General features: G+C 38.1%; 1 protein-coding gene across 1 annotated transcript in view; it reads left to right on the plus strand.

Annotated features, from left to right (window-relative positions):
* Positions 1–3,602: 3,602 nt before the first annotated feature.
* Positions 3,603–25,442, plus strand: part of PLCH2 (phospholipase C, eta 2) — a 44,305-nt gene continuing 22,465 nt past the window's right edge. Inside the window, 10 exon segments of the mRNA XM_009574997.1 lie at positions 3,603–3,744; positions 4,113–4,356; positions 4,905–5,034; positions 10,569–10,739; positions 13,805–13,898; positions 17,597–17,800; positions 18,899–19,019; positions 20,989–21,160; positions 21,419–21,526; positions 23,945–24,103. Of these exon segments, the coding sequence (XP_009573292.1) occupies positions 3,609–3,744; positions 4,113–4,356; positions 4,905–5,034; positions 10,569–10,739; positions 13,805–13,898; positions 17,597–17,800; positions 18,899–19,019; positions 20,989–21,160; positions 21,419–21,526; positions 23,945–24,103 (1,539 nt within the window). The 5' untranslated portion in view covers positions 3,603–3,608.

The following is a 25,442-nucleotide window of genomic DNA, read 5'->3' on the forward strand; positions in this document are numbered from 1 at the left end:
GTATTATATTTATATATTGATTTTTTAAAAGATTTGATGCCTCCTGTCTAAACTGAAACTGATATTCCTGGCAGGAACAGTTGGAGCCAGGCAATTCTTTGGTTTACCTATTGATGAACCATTTATAGCTGCAAAACCATTTCCAGTGAGACTTCTAAAAAATGTAGCAATTATTATCTCTTCAATGGATTTGCAGTACTAAATGTATGACAAGTGTGGGAGTCCTCTGTTTGCATGTGGGAAAGCTGTTTTGGTTTGGTAATATTTTAAGGGAACAGCTTGCCCTTAAAGTGCACATGTACTGGAGGGGTTTTTCTAGGCTCACAAATATGTTGCATCTTCTGGAGGCCCTGAAGAGAAATAAGCCTCTGAAATCTATTTTCCTCTTCTTATAGTATTAGAAAAGTGGTTGTTTTAAGCATACAATCGGGATGCATCTTGCCAGAATCTGTTAACGGGGCAGAACTCAGCAGAGTTGTGTGATGCTGGCCTTCTGACAGAAGAGACTGGCTAGGGCCAAAGCTGTATGACATATCCTGGAGCCGTATTGAACTTTGGACATGAATCTTTTGACAAAGCTGGTCCATGTATAAAAATACTCAATGACTCAATCCTTCTAACGTCTTTTCATCCCCACATGCTAAAATACTCCCACTCCTTCACACATTTACATCAAACCCAGAAACTCCTAAAAGACAATAATGCTGCTGAAAATAATTGATTAACAGATGTTAGAACATATTTCTAACAATAAGCATGAAATTGGGCTCTTTTTTTTCTTATATCAGGACAAATTGTAGCAATTTATGATTTTTGTAGTTTTTTTATTTATTGTTACTTTAAAACTTTTTGTAGTAACTATAAATGTTACTATGAACGATGAAAAATTCCTCTGAGTTTTTTTGCTGCATCACTCTAGTGTCACTTTGTAAGAACACAAGAATGGAACCAAGTGTTCTACATTTCTGTTTCTCGCTCTGCTATGACTTTGCTTTTTGCCGCAGTACAGACCAGGCAGAAAAGCCACAGGAAAATTAAGTCACAGGCTATGCTCTGTCATTATGGGAAATAAATGGGAGACCTGGCAGAAAACACGAGAGTCTGCATTCATTGCTGGGACATAGCCAGTCGCTAACAGTTTGCATTAATGTTGTCAAGCTCAGTTCCTTGCAACAGCTGCATTTCAAAAGAACGTCTCCTATTTGGGCAGGCGTAGGCATGGCCCCAACCCTGCTCCCAGGGGCTTCAGATGCAAGAGCCTCAGTTACCAGCAGTTCCCAAGGAAAGGGGAGGATCCCTGCTGCGACAGAGCAGAGCTCTTTGAGGGAGCTTCTTCCAAGATTTGTTTCTTTGAAGGCCACTGGCTGCACTGTCTGTAATGCTGCCAAATCCCCAGGAGGGGAACATGTTTTAAGGGCCCAGAGACAAAGTACAATATAGGTGAAAGGCCTCCTCCTATGGTTTTAAGTGATTTGGAAAAAGAAGAATCTGTTAGATTCTTGCTTACAACATCTAGAAGCAAATTTGTAGGTTCAGTGACTTAATCCACAGAAGCAATGGGAGGAAAACAGTAATTTCTCAATTACTTTTTCCAGAATTTACTATTTTCTTTGGCCTGGGTGGCAAGTAAAAGTGTGATGTAAACAGCAGACATGCAATGCCTTTGTGATGGCTCTATATGTAAAGAAAATGGGCATTCTTGCTTCTGGAGGGAAGTAAATGTTTGCGCTATAAAGCTTTTTCATGGTTTGCAGAAATCCCAATGTTGTTCTGTCACTCTGAAAATGTTGTATTTTTACTAAAGTAGCTTCAAAATAATGTTGCTGATAAATTCAGCTTAGCTTTGCCTCGGACTCTTTCTTTTGTGAAAGATCAAAAATTTTCTTTACAAGTCCGGTTTCCTTTTTGCAAACACCTTGGTGTTAACAGGCAAGTTAGGAATATTGTCTGAATTTCCTTGTGTTCTAGAAATTGACACTTGATAGTAGTTTGATTTAGATTGTGATCAGAAGGTGAATATTATTAGTTCAGCTAAATCCCCCAAAATAAGTGTGCTGCTAGTAGTTCTACTATACTCTGCTTATTAGTATGTTTTTAATGTGCTTTGTTGTTTCATCAGTCATGGGTATTGGCAAACAGTGGCTATATGTTTATGAATTAGGACTCAATGCTAAAATATAATTATATAGATCCACTAGGCATTTTAGGTCCTAATCTTGTAACTGCTTTAATAGGGAGAGGTGTTTTTCTGAGTTTGCTTGTTAGGATTGCTCGCATGCTGGGAACAGCTTATCTGGGTAAGTGTTTGTAGAATTCAGCTTCTGAACTTAAGATGCTTATGAGAAAATTACAGGTCTTCCATAGCACCAGGTTATGGGCTACAAATCCAACTTTGTTAGCATTCAATGTTATTTCTAACTCAGTCACAAAGAACTGTATTTAACTGATATTTCGGAACCACTTTAATGCAAATGTGGGGATTTACTCATAGTATATGTTATAGGACAGGAAAAAAAGTACTGATAGTTTTTTATTCATACTTATCCTTGTAGTATCTGAGTGCCTTACACAAAACATTGATCAGTGCAAGTAATATCTGCTCAGTATTGTTCTTTCAGCTTCTTCCCAAGAAGAAAACTTTGGAATCTTTTTAAGCACAGCAAAATACTGTTTATATTAGAGAAGGCAAATCAAAACAATGCCCCCCTCTACTTGTTAGGTTTTTGTTCAGCTATACATTTCCCTGACTGGTGTAGGATAAAATTACTCTGGTTTTGACCCTAACTGTAGACCTCTTTATAAGAATGTAGCCTTTGAAGCTGGCTTCATCTTTGCAGTCACACACTGGATTCTAATCACCTTCTTGCTGTTAATTTTTAAGGCAATGAAAATGGTTTAACTCTTAAGTCCTTTGTACATAAAAGCCTTTGAATTATTTTTAGGGTTCCTAGAATACTTTTGATGACCGAGTTGCGTAATTAATTTTTTTTTTTCAATTGGATTCTGGGTAGACAGAATGTGAACTAAACTGCTTCATAAGAAGCCATGGTACTTCTAAATGGTGATCCTGCTGACAGGAACTCCAGAATTTACAAAGAGGAATACGAAAAAAACTTGCTGAAATTATGCCACAGAGTTACTGGATGTTTAAGAGGCAAAAATGTGAGGCGTAATGAAAATAACTCTTCTGACATGGATGGAACAGTGCTAATTTTTGCTGGCCAAGGATCCGAGCTTTCAGGTGAAATTTCATACTGTGTCCAGCCCAAGTTTTACATATTATAGGAGCTCAAATTAAGCATTTGGGATGGTCTTAAGAAGGGTATGTACCTTACACCAATTCCAGTATATGTATGTTTCATACCTATTAATACCGGAATGAAAAGTTTCACGTTTACAGATAAGTCCACAGTTGCCAGGAGTCTTTCTGACTTTTTGATCTTATAGCCTGACCTCTTATATTAGACAGTACAGGAGATCTTACCCTGTGACCTGAACTGGTAATTGGGCAGCTGCTTGATACGTTTTCTTCCTGTGAAGGTGATCTTAAAGGGAGCAAAGTCTGACTTACTGATATCACTTTATTTCTCTCTTCAGTGGAAAGATGTATGAGTTCCATGCAAGCTGGTACCCAAATGATCAAACTCCGTGGCAGTTCCAAAGGGTTGATCCGCTTCTATTACTTGGATGAGCATAAGTCATGTATTCGCTGGAGACCCTCTCGAAAGAATGAGAAAGCCAAAAGTGAGTATCAACCACAGAACCTTTCATCTGATTCCTCCTAGGGTCTTGCCTTCTTACAAATAAACGAGCGTGAAGGATTTGTTTAATTCACAGGTGATCAAGAAGAATGTTGTAGTTGAATTTAAAGGGCAGTAAATGATTTTATGATTAGTAGTTTATGAAGATTAAGTTGCTGTTGTTAGCTATGCAGGTTGCAGTAGTGTAGTATGTTGTAAATGAGTTGCAGACGAAACCTGTGTGAATTGGGGACCTTGCAGTGTGAGGTTTGGGCCCCTTCTCTACAGGATTTCTCTACAGGATAAGTGCATCCTGCCTGGCCTAGGGCATGCACATGGTCATTAATGAACTACATGCTTTTGTCATTCTAGTTTCTATCGACTCTATTCAGGAGGTTTGTGAGGGGAAGCAATCAGAGATCTTTCAGCGCTATGCCGATGGCAGTTTTGATCCCAACTGCTGCTTCAGCATCTACTATGGTGACCATATGGAATCTCTTGACCTGGTATCTTCCAGTGGAGAGGAAGCACGCACCTGGATCACAGGGCTAAAATATCTTATGGCAGGAATCAGTGATGAAGACAGCCTCTCAAAACGCCAAAGGACCAGAGACCAATATCCTTCTTGTACTATCTGAGAGTATTTCCCAGTGGTGGAGAGCTATCAATAGCATAGGGATTCCTTTAAATATTTGTTTTGCTAAAAGTAAGCACTAGGCTCAAAGCTTCAAAGTGGTTCCCATTGCATTCCCTGTTTCCAGAGACAAAGAGGAGTCCTTGAAGAGGATTGTTCTGGGCAAGATTTGGAGGTGAATGACTGGAGTGGACTGAAAAACATACAGGTATATTCTTTCATCTGTTACTCCTTGTGTAAAGCTGTCCATTTAATTTATCTGGACAAAGTGTGATGCAACACTGCAATTCACTCAGAAGTTAGTTCTTCTGCGCTGTAGTATGGGTAAATAGTATGTGTTACATATTGAGCATAGTAAGTCTAGAAACTGTTACTGAAATAACATGAGTAGAGTTATATTATATATTACCTTGAACTTTCTTTCATCCTCAGCTCATATACAGTCTTTCCTGACATGAAAAAAATCATATATATATAATGTTCAGTAATATCCCTTGATATTCCATGCTGTTCCTTAACTCCTGTTCAATGTGGTTGAAGCAGACATTTGATGAGGCAGATAAAAATGGTGATGGCAGTCTGAGTATTAGTGAAGTGCTCCAGCTAATGCACAAACTGAATGTGAATCTACCCCGACAAAAAGTCAAGCAAATGTTTAAGGTAAGAAATGAAAATGTATTTTTTTCTAAAAGAACAAGGATTGAGCTGCTGGGGAATTAATATGAAACCTAATAGGAGAGATTGTAAACACTTTGGCAGCTGGTTTGTTTCCACTCTGCGGAGACATACTATACAGTCCATTTGGTAAATTGGAGAGAGCTCCAGAAACACATCATAGATAAATTGTTATTCATAGAAAAAGGCATTACACCAAGTACCTTCTGGTGTCAGATAACATAAAGACACAATACAAAGATCGCTTTTTTGCTGTACTTGTTGATCTGAAACTCAGTCACATTTCCTCCTCTGATTACGTTCTCTCTAATAAATATTACCTAGTAAAGTATCCAATATCCTCCAATAACTGGTAGTAATAAAATATCCAGTATGCAGACTTCCTGTCTGTCACGTTTTTTGCACTGCTAAGAGCTATTTGTTTGACATTGTGTTCTACTGACCTTGACCCAATTTATTGGGCAACTGAACTATGGAGGTGTGTATGCTTTCATAATCAAAAAGTCTGTTGTGTGAAGAACCTAAGCAGAAGTTGAACCAATAGTTTCCAGCATAGTGAACTACCGTGACTTCTGCACTACACTGAGTCAGGGATATCTCAGCATAATTTTCCAGCAGCTCTGGTATTTTAAAGAATGTTCTCTTGGAGAGGCTATGAGAGATTGTTTTAGCGAAAACTAAATACTGGAATTTCAGTAGCACTGAAAGGGATCAAATACCTATCTACCAATGGCTTTCTAGACAGTCTAAATCTGTCCAAGGCATTGTGTGTAGCTGAATACGTAAGTTTTGCCTAATTTAAGGTAGAGAAATGTTATAAGCCCAATTTCACAAAACTGAAGCGGGAATAAGGTCACAGAAAGGTCTGTGGCAAGGCAAAGGTAATTCTGTTCTCTGTTGGTGCTTGAAGACTGAGCCATCTTTTATTCTAAGTATTTACTGAGCTTGTACAACTCCTGGGCAGTTTGCAATCAATTTAAGACTGATTAAAGATTTCTTAAAGTTCATGTCTTCATTTTACAAAGCTTTTCTTCTTGTTTTGAGCGATTTTTCCTGGTTTGATAAAGTACTTATGGAATGAAACTGCCTGGACACATATTTTTTCCTGTTGCTGTGTGGCTAGAAGGCTACTTTGAAACAACTAGTCCTTTTGGTATGGCCGAAGTGTAAAAATTCCTTTTTTATTTTTAATCTTACTTTTAATGCACTAGGACAAGAACATTAGAAACCTTCAGTCCTATGAAATAGAAACCTGAAATCATATCAGTCTCTCTGGAATCATTTTACTGATTCATGCTAGTGAACGATTGCTCTTATTTTGACATGATCTCTGCTAAGATGTAAAAATTAGACTCCGTTTATCATTTAGGATGGCTCTGTGCCGTTCTTCTAAATTTAGTGTTCCCTAGAGAATTACATACCTGTACGTGAAATTAATCCATATAGAGAAGGATGGTAAGAAGTGTAAACCCTAAGCTTCAAGGTTTAGATGGTGTTAAGAACCTTGAATAAAAAGCACTTTCGCTGGCAGCAGGCACTAATTATAAAATTGTTCCATTGGTAACGAATAGTAAAAAATAAAAAGAAACAGTCAACTGAGGCTTTATGATACAGTTTATAAATCTTATCCAAATAAATTTTAGTATGTCGGCTCTTGTTCCTTGATAAACTGCCATAATGTTGCATAGCTCGGTGAGTCCTATGTGCAGACCTCATGGAAACGTGGTTTTCTGCACAGTCTGAGTTGCTTTGTGTGGGATCAAGGAGAAGTTAAGAATAGTGCCAGTCAGCATGACTTTTGATAAGTCAAGTATTTTAACATGAAACTGAACAACACTTGGATGTGTACAATTGGATGGGTGATTTTGCATTCAGTTTGGACTTGAAGCTGTTATTCTTGTATTGTAACTTACTCCTGAGAAAAGAAAGGGAGGCAAAATTATCTCTTTCCTTGGTTAGAAACCAATGTGGCCACTGCATTTTGCCATGGACAGTCCTTACAGACCCACTTTATGACCTATGATTATGGCCTCTTAACTATAGCAGAAAAGAAGAGTATTAGAGAATAATTTCGGGAAGGAGTGTAAATAACTTGGAAATCTTCTGACTAGTCTGACTGGTGAAAAAATGGACCTTCCCTCTTCCATGGCTGTATGTATTTATTCTAATGCCTCTGGGTTGAAAATATTTTTAACTTACATCTCTTTCTGCTCTTTCTTTCATCCTGCTGACAGCTGATGCTGAAGCCTGCCTGGTTGCATCTTATGTGCAATGTAAATTCCTTTGTGGGCCTGCAATGGTAAAATATGCTCAAATGGAGCACAGAAAATGGGATAATTCTGCAAACCACAGCAACTCAAGGTTATAGGAAGGGAAGGAAAGGCTGTGGGAAAGTTTCCAGTAATCAGCTCATACAGGTTATCCTAGTGTATGCTAATATTTTACCCATCATTTGGGTGGGTTGTTCTTTAGGAGCAGAATATCCTACAAAAAAAAAGTTTGCAGCTAGGGAGGAAATTTAAACAGACATTTAGAAGTAGAGTTGAGCATTTTTTCTGCATGTTACTGAATAAAAGAGAAATAAAAGGTTTATAGCACACAGATGCCCCAGGCAGCTGGGTGCTCATTTCTCTTAGGCTGCTCTTACTATGCCAGCCCTCATTTTGATTACCATTTTCTGTTTCTGTTGCATAAAATTTATGTGGACCAGAATGAATTTTCCAAGTAGATTTGTCCATGCTGTTGCACACTATTGCATTATAACACCACAGACATTTCCAAACGGAAAAAGAAATTTTTAAATGGAATGAAATGCAAGTCATCAGGAACTTGCAAATACCCTCTTCTTTCCCTTTGCTTTTGTTTGGGGAAGAAAAAAAAATCAGTTTCTGTCTTTCACTCCTGCAGATGATAAATTATCCAATTGATGGATTAGACCTGTATGATTATGACCCTAAACAATTTTAGGTGAGGCTATTGCATTAAACAGCAGTTTGTGCAAAACCGATGTCTTCTGCCAACTGAAAGTTCTTTAAATTCCAAAAGTACTGGCTATTGGGATGAATGGTTGTAATCCTGTCTCTACGAGAGTATGTGCTACTGTGTTAGGTCTTGGTTGTTTCCATACACAAAATTGGTACCTCTAGGGTGCAGGCTGTACCTTATGAGAGTATTGGAGGAGAGGACTTTTCAGCTATTTTAATTTTTCTGATGCAATGTCTGGACAGAGTATGTATGTACCTTAAGAAACATAATGTACATTTAGGTGCCTGAAAATCTCACAGTTGGAATGGCAGCTGTTTGAGCACTGCTTCATGTTTACTACAAAGTCATGCTAGCCTAGTGATTGCTGGATTTTCAATAATTCAGTTCTGGGACACATTCCAGGCTCAGAAGCCTTTGAGAATCATGCATGTACAGCCAGAGAAAACCAAGGGGTTTTACCCATTACTTTTTTTTTCCATTAGTGTTTTTCTTTCGTACCAGCAAATACTAGGCTTATGGATGTAGCTCAGTGAAGAACTGAATTTAAAAACTCATTAAAATTAGTTAGGTTTCATGCCAGCCAAATAGAAAACACTGGGTAAAACTTCCCTGGGAAGAAATTTGCACTTATTGTATGCTGTGTTCTGGTTTTACTGTTTGTAATCAATAACAATTACTACACATATCACTTGCTTTAGAAATGCTATTAACAAAGAAGAGTAGGTTTGCTTTTTCCTCATGCAATGCATAATTGAAACTGAGCTGGTCTCAACTTGAAAAATATAATTGCTATTTGATAGGTTAGAATCAGAATATTAAGAAGCCTAGAAATTAAAAATCAAATCTCTCTGTTAATGAAATAGCTACACCAAGTATTTTAAGATATAATTGGGTAGATTATATGTAGGTCTTGAAGCAAGTTACCTTGAATATTAATTTTTCTAGTTAAAAAAGTAGTGAGTTGTTTAAAAAAATCTTGCCATAGTTACAATGGGAAAAGACATTTTTATTAGCTACTTCTTGCTCACAAATGCATTCATATTTTCACCTGGGGCTCATTTCTAAAGGAGCTTCATCTATGACTTCATGACTCCTCATTCTTCCAGTCACTTCCTCCATAGTACTGTCAGCTTCAGTGTTGTAGCTGATACGGGCTCTGAAACTGCTGAAGTGTGAGACTAGAAAAGAGACAAAATGGTGAGGCCTATCAAGATTAAAGAGTGAACAAGGAAAGAGGAGGCTGTTTGTGTAAGTTTTTAAAGATCTCTGTGGGTGCATTAGAATAATTTGTAGGGTTATGGCAGTACTTCATTTTTGGGCAAATAACTGTGAATTGATGTCAACTTGCCAGAACAGAAGTGCTTTGTGAAGGCTGCTCAGTGCTGCTGTCCATGGTTGTGAGAGCTTATTATCAGCATTTTCCTTAACTGATACAAGTGCACATGTATGGCAGTACATGAAGGAGATTCAGTGAAAAATATGAAGATTTGTTAAAAACTTGCCTGATTTATTTATTTTTTAATTTTGTGGCCTGAAGTGTGCTTAAACATGTCTAAAGTGAAGGTGGGCAAATATGCTGACAACTTCTTTATTGAGAACAAAGTAGGGAGTGCTGGAGAAGCTTTTTTCATAAATATGCAAGTGTTGTCTATCCTGTTTGGGAAACATTGCAGCTTTCCTTTTTCATACTTTACCCTGGCAGAATTTCTCATTCATTTTTTCATGCGTCTAGGAACAGGCTTTTAGGAAACACAGTAATTCCATAATCTCTCCTCCAAATAGTTCTATCATTGGGTGGATCCCATTGTGATCAGACTCTCACAAGATTTTTTTGAAGAAATTCTATTTCCACTGTGTGCAAACAGTAAGTAGTATTGCTGATACAACCATGGGTGGTTTGGATCACAGGCTGGGGCACCTGACCCCAAAAAGTAAAGAACCAAGAAACATACACATTGTGGGGATGGATGTACCAGAGAATATAGTGTCATTTACTGATGATTTTTTCTTTACTTGCAAAATTAGTATTCTTGCAGATCTTATTAGTTTATGGACATGGATTTAACAGATATCCTCCCAAATCCTGAATATAAAATTAATTTCAAGATGACTTGGATTCTCATGATCTTCTCAAGAAAATATGAATGGGTAATTCTGCCAGACATACGCATGTTCTGTTCTATGTTGCAGGGTATGCTGTCTTACTTCATTGCCATAGATAGAAGAAATCCTTCAAGCATGGTTCCCTGCGGAACAATAAAGACCTTAAAAGTTGTTTCTTGGCTCATGCACTAGTGCATACATTTAAGAGGTTCAAAGGGGAAAGCTATGCAAAGCATTCATATGACAAGCATCAGCCTGATAAATCAATCTGTTCTAGCAGGCCATACAGTGAGTAGCTATGTCAGGCAGTATCAACTTGCATTTAATTTCAGTGTTGCTTTTTTCTCATGCAGGAGTATGTTTATTTAAAGTTTGTTCAGGCTATTGCTGGGCAATTGGGTATCTCATTGCCTTATTGCTGTGTAATGCAGGAGGCTGATACGGACGATAACCAGGGCACGCTGGGCTTTGATGAGTTCTGTGCCTTCTATAAGATGATGTCAACACGACGTGACTTGTACCTGCTAATGCTCAGCTACAGCAACCACAAGGACTACCTAGATACAGATGACCTGAGACGCTTTCTGGAGATTGAACAGAAGGTAGGCCCAAGCCAGGAAAAGACTTCCCGTCTGCATGCCTTTCTGTTTGCCATTGGGGATGCATTGCCTTTTAAAAGGGGTGGGAACTTTGTTGTCGTGCATGTGAAAAAATCAGATGCCTCCTGATTTTCATCTTGTAGGCTGGCATGACTATTTCTTGAATCTTCTTGCTCTCACTACCTCTTTTGTCTGTAGGCTCTTTTGTTGTGCCCCTAAATATAGTCTCTACAATTTCTTTCTTTTTCATGTGTTCTCTTAGGACAATTCCATCAATATCTGTCTTTTCCCAGTATTCAGTACCCTGGTGCAAAGATGCTGTTTCTGGCTCTGCTTTTGGCTTGGTGCATAGTCCATGATGAGACACTGAATTGCTTTGTCACACTATCTCGGTTTGTAAAGTGGAAGATTATGTTTTTGAAGAACTGTTGAGAGGATTATTCATGTCTGGGAAAGTTTTTTGAGGGTTTATAGTAGTACATATTAAGTTGTCTCTTAGTGCTTTAACTCCATTGCTGGAGTGGATCTTAAAGACTATTTTCCCATTTCGCTGATCTGAAACAGGCAAGGTATTTTTGTCTAATAAACCAGGTAATGTGTATATGCCCTGTACAATAATATGGGGCAGGGGTGATGGTGGCAGCAGCCAGTAGATAATACTAAGCATGATATTTAATGTTGCTCATGAATCTGAGACATTTTACAGCTCTTCAGAGATGTTAATTTATAGCTTTATAAGCTTTGCTATTCAGGTATTGAAGTGCACCTATACATTATGCTTATAGTTTATGCACATTCAGCAAAATACCAGCAAACTATGTGCTCTACTGCAGTAAATGCTATCCACTTGTGTAACTGTATTTAACAAGAGGGCCAGCCTACCTCAGTCACATTAGAAAATTTGTCCATCGGTCACTTGTGTGCATTGAAGTTACAGAAGTCCATTTTCTCACAGTTCATATATGTTTTCATGAAAAAAGGAAACTAGTGTTGATATATTCTTATTTTCTAATGGTAAAAGATAAAAGTTTCTTATCTCTGTGTGTATGGTGCACCACTTACATGCCCACTGATCTGCTTCCTCTGTCATTGACTTGAACCTTTATGGCGTTAGGAACCTTTGTAACCAAGCTACCTGGAAGCCTAACACTTCTACTCCTATCCCAAATACCCCTTGGTCAGAACAAGTTTGGGTCTTTCTGGTACACGGTAATTTGGCAGACCCGAATACGGCAAAGCATCTAATGTCTGTACCATGAGGACATTCATCCAGGTTGCCTGGAGAGGTTGTGCAGCCTCCATCCTTGGAGGTTTTGAGGACCAGACTAGGTAATGCCCTAAGCTAATTGATGTGACCTTGTAGTTGACCCTGCTTTGAGCAGGATTTTGGACTGGATGACTTCCTGTGGTCCCTGAATGATCCTATGATCTTTCATCTAGAGACTTGCGGAAGATTCTGAAGTGAGGAAAAATAATTGGACAGCAAGATGCAGTCAATGCAGGAACAAATGCATTGACTCGTCTTTGCCTTTTTCCTCTCATGATCTCTTTTGAAGCTGCATGCCTGTAAGTCATAAACCTCCATCAGTTTCAAAAGTTGTCTAAGAAATGAATGAATAAAAAAGCCACCTCTCTGGCAGTTCTCTTTTTAGATAAGTGGGGTATGTTTCCATTTCATTGGTCAATTGATCCTCCAGATGGTGAGAGGAAGATGAACACTAGCCACAGGACATAAATCAGCTCAGCTAATCACTGATGTGGACAACTCATGCCTGTGGGGCTTCTCTCCCTTGCCTAGTGCTACCCTTTCTCATGCGATATGTACAGGGAAAACAAGTGTTCATTCTGTGCATTTGAAGCTGTACCAGAAAAATCTTCTGTTGTTTCAGAGCTTTTACTTTTGAACCCAGCAAACCTATAATGTATGGGCAAATAAAGGGTTAGGTTTTTTTTCCTTCCTCTTCTTTTACATTTATTTATTAGGTTTAAATTACCCTCAGAAAAGGCATTGATCTGGTAGCAGATATGCTGGTGGTTTCATTTCCCCTAAGCAAAGATTCCATGTTGCCAAAACAGTCATCAACTTGGTCACTTTATTGGCAGTCCCTCTGGTGACAAGGGCTGTATTTTCATGTGTCAGGTACAGCATCTGATGGAAAGGATTTGCTGGACCACTGAGGACAGGAATATTAAATAATAGCAGGGATAATAATTAGAGGATAAATCAACAGTAAATAGCAGGAATATTAAATAACAGTGTTAAAATTGAATTATGAAAACATTGCAAGGTAAAAAACCCTAGAGCTTATCATAAATGGCCCTTTTTTATAAATGCTAACATTTACAAACATACATTTCCCTTTGTACTCTTTTCTTTTTCAGTTGAGAATGCAAAGCAACCTTGAAGTTAGCAGATTTCCTCAAGGAGCTTTCTGAAAGCATTAAGTCCTGATTCTTTGTTACCCTGCTAGTAACTGATTTTTCTGTCTGCTGCATAAAGATGAGCCATTTTCTTGTTTTATTTTAAAGTAAAAGCCCTTTGATGATGCAAACTAATCCTTTAATCCTACAAGAGAAGAAATCCCATTGGTTTGTGACAAAGCTTGTTCTGTTTGCCTAATAACACTCTAACCAGATTTGACCTACAAAGCAGAACTCTGTCTTTATTGGCTGTGATCAGGCAGCTGCCAATAGGACAGAAACTTTTCACAAAGCAGTCTAGTTCTTATCTGACCTGACACTAATTGGCAGGAGTGAGAATCTCGCTGGGTAACTGGAAATCCTTAGAACCACTATGGATGACTGGGTGGTGAGGCACTGGAACAGGTTGCCCAGAGAAGCTGTGGATGCCCCATCCGTGGAAGTGTTCAAGGCCAGGTGGGGTGGGGCTTTGAGCAGCCTGGTCCTGACCACAGCAGGGGATTCGAACTAGATGATCTTTAAGGTCCCTTCTAACCCAAACAGTTCTATGATTCTATGATCTGGACAGTTGTTAAACAGTGCACAGAGAAAAGAGCTAGGAGAAGCTGTGATTAGTAGTTAACACTTCATTTTTGGTACTTCTACAGATGACGAATGTGACTAAAGAACACTGCCTGGAAATCATCAGCAAGTTTGAACCATGCCTGGAGAACAAGAAGGAGGGAGCTCTGGGGATTGATGGTAAGCTGGCTGGTGTAGCTTTTGTAGGAAAGAGGCAACTGTTTAAATGCTTATGAGAATATTGCATTTGTTTGAATAATATATAGTCATAGAATTTTGTCATGTTGTATAGAGTATGCTTTTCAGTAGGTTGTTTTTTTTAAATAATCTATTATTTGCTGAGGAACCTAAAGGGAAATTGGTAGTCTTTGGAAGATTTTTAAAGGTACATATCATGATGAAGCAGCAGTCATTGAAGGTCAGCTGGAGCTGCATGTGTCTTTATTTGTGCTTTTGGAAAATACAGTAGAATTTAGTTGCATCATTCCTGCAGGTATTTTTGGAAATCCTTTAAGTTTTAATAAGAGGAGTGATGTGATCCAGAGTAAACATGTGAAGTGGGATGATAAATGAAATTTGTCTAGAAGCATGCTTTCATGGCCTCTGGTGCTAAAGCCTTCACTCTGAATATAATGATGCTGTACCATCATGACGGTAGCTGTTATTTTGAGGACTGATTCTAATTCCTTTCCCCTAAATAGTAAATCTTCTGCCAGATCTTATTGAATCCAAGAACAGAATATATTCCTCAGGAATTAGATTCTGTGCAAAAGTTCTAGGACCTTTTGAAAATCAGTCTTGTCCATTTCTGTGGGTGTGTTGTCCTAGTGAAAAGTGGCAAAATATAAGCTCAGTTTTGTTTACTGCATGAAGAAGTGGGTATTTTCTGGTATATTGTGTAAGGTGTTATTTTTTTTCAAGAAATGATGGCTGCTTAGGATAGATTCAGGTCTCTTCTACTTTCAGACTAAATTTTCAATTTATTTTAAACTGTTTATGCTAATGCCAGGTGAGTGTAGCAGTTGACATATTTATGTTTTTATTTTCTGGTGCTTTACAATCAGTGGCAGTCACATAAATAATGAATAATCAGGTTCATTATCTTGACTTCCTCATAGCTAGAAAAGTCAGGCTAGGCTTTTCAAACAATTGTAGTTTTTCATACCAGAAAGAAAAACTTCTAAAAAACTAGCCTGATCTATAAAATTGCTTTGCCTAAGAATGGATGATAAAACAATTGATAGTTTATGGGTTAGGATTAGAGAGCAGTCCAACATGGGTGACGTTCCCCTGGGTGTCTACTAGAGATCTCCTGATCAGGAGGAAGTAGAAGATGAGGTCATTTTGAGACAGCTGGGAAAAGCTTCATGTTAGCAGCTCTGCTTCTTATGGGAGACTTTAACCACTCCAGTATCTCGGTGGAAGCGCAACAGAACGGAACAGATCTAATCTAGAGCTTAACTAATGCAGGAGATTTCTGGAGCGCATTGATGATAACATCTGAACAGAGGTGACTGAGGAGCTGACAAGGGGCACACTGCTGGATTGGGTACTGACAAAGAAGAAAGAACTGCTTAAAAAACATAGGTATATATCTGCATGCATATACATGCACATGCGTGCCTGTGCGCACACGCACACACAGAGAAGTTATTCTTTTCTTGTCTTTGTGTGTAGTTGAAACTTTAGATCCTTCTTGTCTTCCAGAAAACAAATCGGGTGTTGCCTAGGGAGACTGAAATAAAACAGCTATGGAGATTGGAACTCTATGTTTATTCCTCAAATTGGTACAGCCCAGACAAGAGCATCCTGCCCACACTTGGAGGCACTTCAGTAGTAGTAGTAAAATAATAGTACAGTGTTCTTTGCCCATTCATGTTGTTTCATGTGTCTGTATTGCCTTGCGTCCTCAGCTGTGATGGCTTGTATCATGAAGCAGCTTGGACTGGCCTATGACAATTAGCTCATTCAACATCATCTTGCAAAAAACCTCTTGCCTTCCTCTGTTGATGAAAATAAAAGACTCTGTCAGTACGCTTTTCCTGAGTGTGTAAATACTGGAGATCTGTGGTACAGAGGTACCACAGGTACAGAGGTACTGTCTGCCGACAGTATCTTGATTCATTCATATTTCTTCATCCTAGGCTGATAGATCCAGTTAGTGTGAACTCATTATAACAATTTTGATATTGTATTTTAACAAGTGCTTAAAGCAAACAATAGTGTTGTTTCAGAGGCTGCCCTAACAGTGATGTGTGGAATTAATCTTGTAGCAGCTGACTGGTTTGTAGTAAGAAGAAATGATTAATTTGCCAAGAGTCATTAGCTGTATGTTTGCTGACATACGCTGTGCCCTATCAATTTTTCACGCTATCTGCTCTGACTTGGTTAGTCTTTTGTTTTTACTCTAGCTGTATTACTGGTTTGCTAGTTGATCATGATATGTGCCTCAAAAGACTCAAATATTAAGCTAGACTGAGGTTCCCTAGCACTGTTTCGTAGTCTATTCTTCAAAAGGTTTTGGCTGCTATTTGTATTTATCAGCTCTTTTCCTTTAATAAAACTTTCATCAATACAAAATGTAAAGCCTATAAGAACCATATAAAGGTGACATTTTATCTTAAATTCTATTCAAGCTGAATTTCTCTGTGTTCTGTAGACAGGTATTCTGAGACTGATTTTGAGGACTGGAGTTATTTTGCCTTGTGTAGCTTTAGTGAAACAAAGCACCAGTCTGTGAAGTCAGAGAAAGTGCATTATGACCTTTAGAAGTTTGGCAGGATTTTTGTATGGGCACTGTTTTATTTATGGAATAATGAATGCAATGTCAGGAGAATTAGAAGTCTTGAAGCAGAGACCTTTTGAATAAAGGCATCATCACTGTCAGCAGCTGTTAAGCCAGGATGTGAATGGAAATCTTAGTCTTCCATTGGTGGTGAATGAAAAGAATTCTGGGGAGACTTGAAATGGAAGTTACAGGTTTTAATGTTGGTCTGTCTTGTGAAAGTGTCTGTGTATATGTGCACAAAAGTATACTGGTGATCTGAGAGCAGCAATTTCATACAAAGATAAAAAACATAACTTGCTAAAACTTTGCTTCTAAACATGAGTGATGATTGCAATACAGAAATTGTCCAGGTGATGTAGTCTGCATGATTTGCAAGCATCCCACTACTTTGGAAAATAAATTCTTCTGGTAGCATCACTGAAAATGCTACAGATAATCGATGTTTTGGTGTCAAGTCTGGGATACTACAGTGAACTTCAGTTTCATAAAGTGACAGTAATGCAATACTACAGATCTCTCCCGTCCACATGCATGTTTGTGCATGCAGTGTCATATCAAATTTAGAGACTGTTGCTCGTGCAAGCCAATGTGTGTTGACATTCTTCTGGTATTTTCAGGAGAAATAGAGGAGGGGAGAGTATCTCCCTTGCTTCAAACTGTGTTGGGCCACAGGAAACTATCTCTAGGCAGTACAATACCATATACCTTTCAACTCATTTCACTAAGTAGCAATGCCAGGATATGACTGCAGATCTCTGGAGGCTTTTATATGCTATGCGACTTAATGTCCCAGCAGAGTCTTTTGACAAAAATTATAAGCCTAAAATGTCAGGTTGGGTTAAATAGCCATATTTTTTCAGGAAAGGCAGAGCAGGGAAATGTATAAAGTAACTAGAAGTTTCTTGAAAGCAATAATTGCAATTGATCATTGTGACAATTGGGATGTAGTGGTGTTATTTATTTGTTTATCTTTCTTACATGTTCATGAATGTGTTGGTGAATGTAGGGATGAATTTTTAGGCTGGGTTTAGGAAGGCTACAACAACAAAAACGACAAAACTGTATTATTTATAGTATTGTTTGTTTGCAGGTTTCACCAATTACATGCGGAGTCCATCAGGGGACATATTCAACCCAGAACACTACCAAGTGAATCAGGACATGAGTTATCCTTTGAGTCACTATTTCATTACCTCTTCACATAATACCTACCTCATGGGAGATCAACTGATGTCCCAATCTAGGGTGGACATGTATGCATGGGTGCTACAATCTGGCTGTCGTTGCGTAGAAGGTAAAGATCAAAAAGGAATCATCAGCAGGCTCCGTAGTTTTGTTTCTCCTCTGTAAAGGAAGACTCATGACTTCTGCAGAAGACGTGGTAATTGGGTAGAGGAAAAAGCCTAGTAAAATGGTGTCTTCCCTTCATAAAGAACAACAAATAGTGTTGCCATACAATGGATAAATTTCTTGAGCATGGAAATAAGGCAGACATTTGAAGAGTAGTGTCATTGGTACTGTGGAAAAAAAATTTTAAAAGTATTTTTGTAGAGAGAATACTAACATTCAGTAGAATGTATTGGTGTATATACTTTCTAGCCAAGTGTATGGCAACCAAACTGGCAAATATGGCAGAGTTCCTGCTACATGTAAGAGGAAAGCTGATATTTCTGATAAGGGAAGTAGGGTTCTATTACATGAAATGTTGAGACAGTCTCTGCAGTGACCAGGAAGCCTTTATGTGAAATCCCTTCTGATATTTGTAGTGCCTTTCTGAGGCAGTACCTGTTTTGTAATAATCTTTAATATCCTGACCATGAAAGTGTTTTCACAATTTTTCGGAAGGCCAATATTATGGTTTGCTCAGGTCAGGTTGTGGACATGCCAGTGGGTGCTTCAGAGGAGTAAAGCATTTCATGGAAATATGATTGTAAACAAGTATAAGGTTAGACAAAATCCAAGGAGGGCTAGAGATGCCTAAGCCTTGGTTTTGCTTGTGGTGTGAGAAGCTTGGCTAAGGTTCTCTGCTTTCCTTTTCAGGTTTAGCAGTAGTATAATGAAAGTAATGCTATGCTACATCATCTCTCTTCCTGTCATAATACTCCTCAGTACTTGCTAAAGGAGATCTTTTTTGCTTGGGGCTTTCTCAAACAATGGGAACAGTCATCTGTACACAGTAGAATGTCAAGGCCAGGAAGCTTCTTCAGAGGAAAAACATTCAGCACAGTGAGGAGGGAGATACAGATGAAGGCGGGGAATGAACCTATGCTCTGCTTTGTTGGGTACATGACTGGCTGGGTTTCTGAAGGGAATTGCAGGGTCTCATAGTCTTCCACGGATGGTGGCCCCAGATGTTACTTGTCTGATGGGTGTCATTGTTTCTATTCTACAGTTGACTGCTGGGATGGCCCGGACGGTGAACCAATTGTCCACCATGGATACACTTTGACTTCCAAAATTCTCTTCAAAGATGTGATTGAAACTATCAACAAATATGCCTTTATCAAGAATGAGTATGTATACAGTCTGCCAACTTTTGAGTCTCAAGGCTATAAACTGGAGCATTCCCAAACATCCTCGTAAAGGCAGTCAGTGAAAATCTAACCTGTTCCTGCATATGCCAGACAGAATTCTGAGTTGTTTTCTGTCGGGAGAAAGCCTTCAGAAAGAAATAACAAGGCAAAACTGACTGAGTGGGCGTATTCTGTACATAGTTATGGGGCTGTCTTTATCCCATTCATAGAAGACATGAGGATCAACATGTTTTGACAGTGAATGTTTTTAGTGAATAGCTGACAGTTTAACCGCATATCTTGGTTGTGTATTCCAGTGATGCCAAGGTTACACTTGGTTGCTCCGGGGATAGGAAGCAAGTCAGGCAGCAAAGGAATACAAAGAGACAGTAGCCCAATTGTGGGGAAAGCAGACTGTTCAAAAGAAATAGGTTGTTTTTCCTACCTGTACATTGCTCAGGAAATCAGAGAATTATATAATGGGAAGTTTCATATACCTTGGTAGTACTGTCCTTCTCCTGAGCGTCAAAATGTGTGTGTCAACCTATCTTTTTTTTTAAGATAAATTCATTTATCTCTGTAAAATTTTTCCAGTAGCTTCTCCAAAGCAGTCCATCTGCCTTCATTAATAGAGCTAAACTTGCACTGAAATTTCAGCCCAGGTAAACTTATTGTGAGCCTGAAATTTTTTGAATTTGCCTGAAGACATGGTAAATAAATCAAAGGAAAGCTGGCCAGCAGGATATATGGCAATGCTTCTGAAATTGTTGCAGTTCTTAACAGCTTTACAGAAATGTTGACTGGGACCGTGTTACAATTTATTTGTGGTGGTTTTTTTTTCTTGGTAGGTATTGATGCTCAGTCAGAGTTTGGTACTGAATGAAACATATCTTAGACTTGCAGGTGTTTTCTTTCCCAGGATAGGCTGGAGGCATAGCTGTTGGCAGGCTGCAAATTCAGCTAAGGAACTAGCTTCAGGCAAAGCTGGGAATTTAACTATAGTCGTCTATTGGGAAAGTTTTGTCCTGCAGGCATTGACTGGCTGAAAGCCTCATTTTTCCTGATGAGGAGCTAATGAGGGCTGGATGTCAGGATGGAAATCTTTTTATTCATAATTAGTTTTTAATTAATGAATCCCTCATAATTCAGCCCTACAAAACTGCACTGTATACTGGCTTTTGTGCTTATCCTAAACATGTATCATCTCTAAACAGAAATCCATCTTCAGTGTGCTTTTATATGGCGCCAACCACACTGGAATCAATGTTTCACAAATCTTATCCAGATGCCTTTTAAACAACAAGGCATTGTTATTTCTTGGCCTCAGCCTGGAGAACCAACAATAAATGACAACAATAAAACTAAATCTAGAAATAATACTTACTGTCTTTGTAGAAGAGGCCTTATCTGTAGGCTTGTTTGTATGACACTGCTCTGTTGCTAGCTAGAAAAGATTTCATGGAAGAACTAACACAACAGGTTTATCACTTGGTTGTTGGAAGTGGGAAGATAAAGACAAAGCCCCTTTGGGGATCTTTTCAGTTCTTGGAACTTTTAGTTACTTTTAGCTGTAAGAATATAACAGGGCTGAAGCACCGATCGGAGAGGACAGTTGAAGGCACTGGCTATTTAGGTTTTCCTTATGAATGGCTTGCTAGAATCTCTTTGATAGGAAGTGAAGGTCAGGACTGGGTAGTATAGGAAGGTGAAAAGTGTGCTCTGGAGAAAAAAATGCATCAAATCAGATTGCAGAAGTTTAATTATCCTGTGGCTGTCAAAAATGGACCATTCAGTTTGGAGTGAGTAGCGGGGTATCAGTCCTATGCCCACACTGATTTATCTAACCCCTGTGGATTTCATTGGTGGTGATGCCTGTTAAAGGAATGGCTCAGACAGTAATAACCCTTATCCTCGTAATGCTATAAAAGCTAAATTTACAGTTAATGGTACTTGCTTATGTCTCTGCCAGGTACCCTGTTATCTTGTCAATTGAGAACCATTGCAGTGTCATTCAGCAGAAGAAGATGGCTCAGTATCTTACAGAAATTCTGGGAGACAAACTGGATCTGTCTTCTGTGCACAATGGTGATTCGACCAAGCTCCCTTCACCAGCAAGTCTTAAAGGAAAGATACTGGTTAAGGTAAAAACCTGCTTCATTTGTTCCATCCCTCTTTTTGTTTGTGATGATTATGATTTCTGCCTGGTTATCACTTATACCCTAACTTAAATCATTTTACAAAAAGCAGTCTTTAAGAACCCAGTACTTAAGGTTCTGAATAAATGTCTTCTCAATCAAAAAGAACCTGGTTGCATGCTTTGAATAATTTTTCCTTTTTTTTAAATGTGTGATAGCAAGAGCTGCATGCTAACCTGCCTGTGTAATCATTTTATCTTCTAGGGGAAGAAACTTCCAGCCAACATCAGTGATGATGCAGAGGAAGGTGAAGTTTCTGATGAGGACAGTGCTGATGAGATTGATGATGACTGTAAACTAATGAATGGAGATGTAAGTTAAGTGACCATTTGAACGTAAACGTATACTAGGTTTTCGCATCCCAGTGAGAAGAAACCTTGTATGAGTTCTCTGGAATGTGCATATGGTCTCATCTTTGGGATTCATCACAAGTCCTTTTTGTTCTAAACCTTCATGGGGACAGATTTGACAAAAGTGCATACTAGGCAGCACCAGTTCTGGTGGTTATGTTTCAAGTTTGGATTTTTTTTTCTTTTAATATTTTAAATAGTAACATCTCATGATTCTTCAGTGCATCATGGTGTTCTTCCCCTCAAATGCAAAAAAGAAAACAAAAAAATTCTACTTATGTCAAATTGTGGTCATTCTAACAGAGCATCCCTTTGGTTTGCTGAATGCTGGGTTTAGTTGATTTTTACTGCAAGGAGGTGTTAAAAGGGGAGAATATTTTAAACTCCGCTTGCTTCAATCTGAAAATCCCTTATTTCTTCATCCTTTTTAAAAGTTAATTTTTTTTGTCACTTTAATCTTCTGGCAAGTGACATTGCATCTTACAGAAACAATATAAAATACACAGCAAAACCATTTAATAGGATAAACTAGATTGCCCTGGAGAGAGATTGCATTTTCAGTCCTCTCTCCCTCAGGCTATTTCCTCATTTTGTATTACGGATTTGACCCTTTTCATCTAAACCTAAAAGAGAAACTTCTTTATCGATAAGTCTACCAAAGGGGAAGAATAATTTGTTTGTTTTTTTAAATTATTATGTTTTAGCATATCACTTTTCAATATTTGAAAGCTGAGATCTGTGATGTTTTATTGCTTCAGGTTTTTTGACTCTTTATTGTTACCTGATGCATCTTTTCAAAGTGGAAGGTATTGTACAGCCAGTGGGGCTACAGTTTAGTCCAGCAGGCTTTCACCTGTATAAGATCAGGCCTGGTACCAAGGCATGACCATTTTGAACAGGGAGAAAATGAGTTGAAAGCCAAACCAAAATCTTTTACAACCCACTTAGGGGCTACCTATGTAGTTAACTATACAGAGAAACTAGAACTACGCAAAATTAACAAAATGAGAATTGGACATTTCTTGACTTTGAAACTTCACTGTGATCAACAAAGTTCGCTCAGCTTGTTTTCCTACGTTTTCTAGTTCTTTTGTCTGTATCCCAGGCATGGCAGACTGTTTCCAGTATCCAAAGGAAACACGGCAGATGATTTGACAACCCTGCTGAAATCAGGGGCACTGTGGTACTTCAGATCCTGATTTTGCAAGTTTTCCAGATAATTTTTAGACTTAAAGATGGTTTGTTTCAAAAGGATCCTAATCCAGATACTTGAACAAGCAGAAATGTTAGCAGATCTCTCATTGCTAGAAATTACTTTTGCCATGATTCTTTTCAACTTAGCCCACACATATGCTATTTATAAAGAGATGTCAAATATTGTCTATTTTTCTTCCATTAAATGGATGGAGAAATGAATGCTAGTAAGAAAAGTGTCATCCTTCATAATAAAATTAGGTAGTAACATGTTATGGCTGCATGTATTATTCTCACTAAAGGCTCATTAGGCATTGCTTTGCTGACCTCATTGTCTTTGTTACTAACAGTTCACTTTGCTGTGAGGTTTACTGATGCTTTAAATCTGAGATTTGCTACATCTGGTTTGCTTTCCAAGCCAAATTTTGAAGAGCTCAGAAAATCATAGCTTGTTTCATGACAAATTTAACTAGGAATTCTTAAGGCCTACTGAGAAAACACAATCTGTCACCTCGTAAAAGACCTGAGATTGTGAGTTTACGCCTCATGGATGAAAAAGAAAACTCTGGATTTCTATTTTTGTTTCCGCCACTTCATCACATGGACTATGATGTACACAGGAGGGAACAGGAGTTCTCTTACATTTTGCCCTTGAACTGCTGAAATCAAGATTCTAAAGCTTCTCCCATTCCATCCAGTAGAATCTTGCATCTATTATAGCTGCAGAGTCAACCTTGACATAGCATATGAATGCTGTCCATCAATCCCAATGTGTGGGAGAAATACCATATACTCAGAGTTTCCACATGTATCTGTTAAATTTCCGTGAAGAATGGCTTATTGGACAGCACAATGGAATAGATCAGATTTTTTACTAAATACATACTGCAAAACATAGCATATGTTAATCCAGTTCAGTATGGGGAGTCATCTTAGTAACAACTATTTCTATGTTAACACATCCTTGGCTTCTAACATATGCTTCCACACCTTCCGTACCTTACATTAAGTTTGATACAGAGCTGCAGGTAACTGCTTCACATTATGCAAATGAAGAACCTCTTTTTTTTTTTCCCCTTTCTCTTTTTTTTCTTGCACATAACATTTTAGTTTGCATTAATCCTGGCTGGAATTACTAAGACTTTTTTCGTCACTACCTAGTTTAATGATTCTGTTCTGTTTGTAGGCATCTACTAATAGGAGAAGAGTGGAGCATATAGCAAAGAAAAAACTTGACTCACTGATAAAAGAATCCAAAATACGTGACTGTGAAGATCCAAACAATTTTACAGTTACCACTCTACCATCATCAGGAAAGGTTGGTCTAAAATCAGATAGTAAGAAGGTGAACATGTTTTATTGTACTTCACTTACCCCTAGACCTAATTGTTGTTTTGTTTGTCTCAGTAGCTATATAGTACTATTATTTCATAACAATAATGCTTATTCTTTCAAAGGTGGATGTCTAATGTTGGGCTTTTAAATCTGTTTTGAGACTCCCCAATAAAGATAGTTCAGTTTACCTGAGGTGTCTGCAGCTATCATAGTACTAATGAAACTAAAGAATGCTCAGCACTTCCCTTAAAACAAGATAGTGAGAGTCACATGATGAATTTTGTGGAGTCTATTTGCCATTAGGTCCCTGTCTCCTGTCTAGGTTAACTAGGATAATACAACTCAAGAATAACCAGATTGCCACAATGTTCACCTGGGATGTGGGAGAGCCAGGTTCGTGTCCCCATTCAGACTTAGGTGGAACTGGGATTTTGAAGCTATGTTTTCCATTCTTGGATGACTGCCCTGACCACCACATATTTGTCTATTTCAATATATAAAAAACCACGTTCCCTTCTGTAATATTTTCTGTAATATTTTGTCATGACATCTTATTAATACCTCACGTTGCTTATATAAAAGCTATATTATAAGGAAGAATACTTTTCACATTTATGTCCATTTAGTAAAAGCTTCTTTTTAATTTTTTGCTGATAATGAGATTTTAATTTTAGCTGGTTTTACGGTTCACACTTGATGCAGAGGGATAGTCTGTTATTGCAGATGAATAATGAAATATGGCAGTCCTTCAAAATATAAACTGAAATGCTAACCACCTCTTTCTCCAAAGTCCAATGACTTTCTCCAGTGACTTCAGAGAAAGAGACGTTTAGCATTTCCATTTGTTGTGTTTTATTAGCTTACTGAATAAATCATGTATTATTGACTTCAGATTCATAGATGAATTCATTCATTTAATGATGATGCCAGGTGAACATCACTGTCAGATACACAAAGCTTTTTTTCTTGCGCACACAGCAATTGGAGCATGAAATGTACACGTCAAATGACTTTTCAACAGAAAGGATTTTATTTTCCATTATAAAAAGTGCATATGAAAGTTGGGCTTTTTTTCCTTGGGTTCTCTATGTTCAATGCATTTACATTTGTATTTTAATTTTATAGTAATGCTTATTTATAAAAATGTACTCAGCCCACAGACTACACTTCATGAACTTGAGGCATTGTCATTTTAGAATTTGTAATAAACCACAAAAAGCTTAGGAAGATTGTTGCATGCAAATGAAAAACATTGGACATCTGCCAATAATAAGCAGGTGTACTAACTGGGAATTAAAACTAGATGAGAACTAAAAATCAGCTTCCCAAAACTTTCTTTGGCCTGAGTT

Source organism: Fulmarus glacialis, unplaced genomic scaffold (assembly GCF_000690835.1).
Source record: "Fulmarus glacialis isolate BGI_N327 unplaced genomic scaffold, ASM69083v1 scaffold44203, whole genome shotgun sequence".
Lineage (NCBI taxonomy): Eukaryota > Metazoa > Chordata > Aves > Procellariiformes > Procellariidae > Fulmarus > Fulmarus glacialis.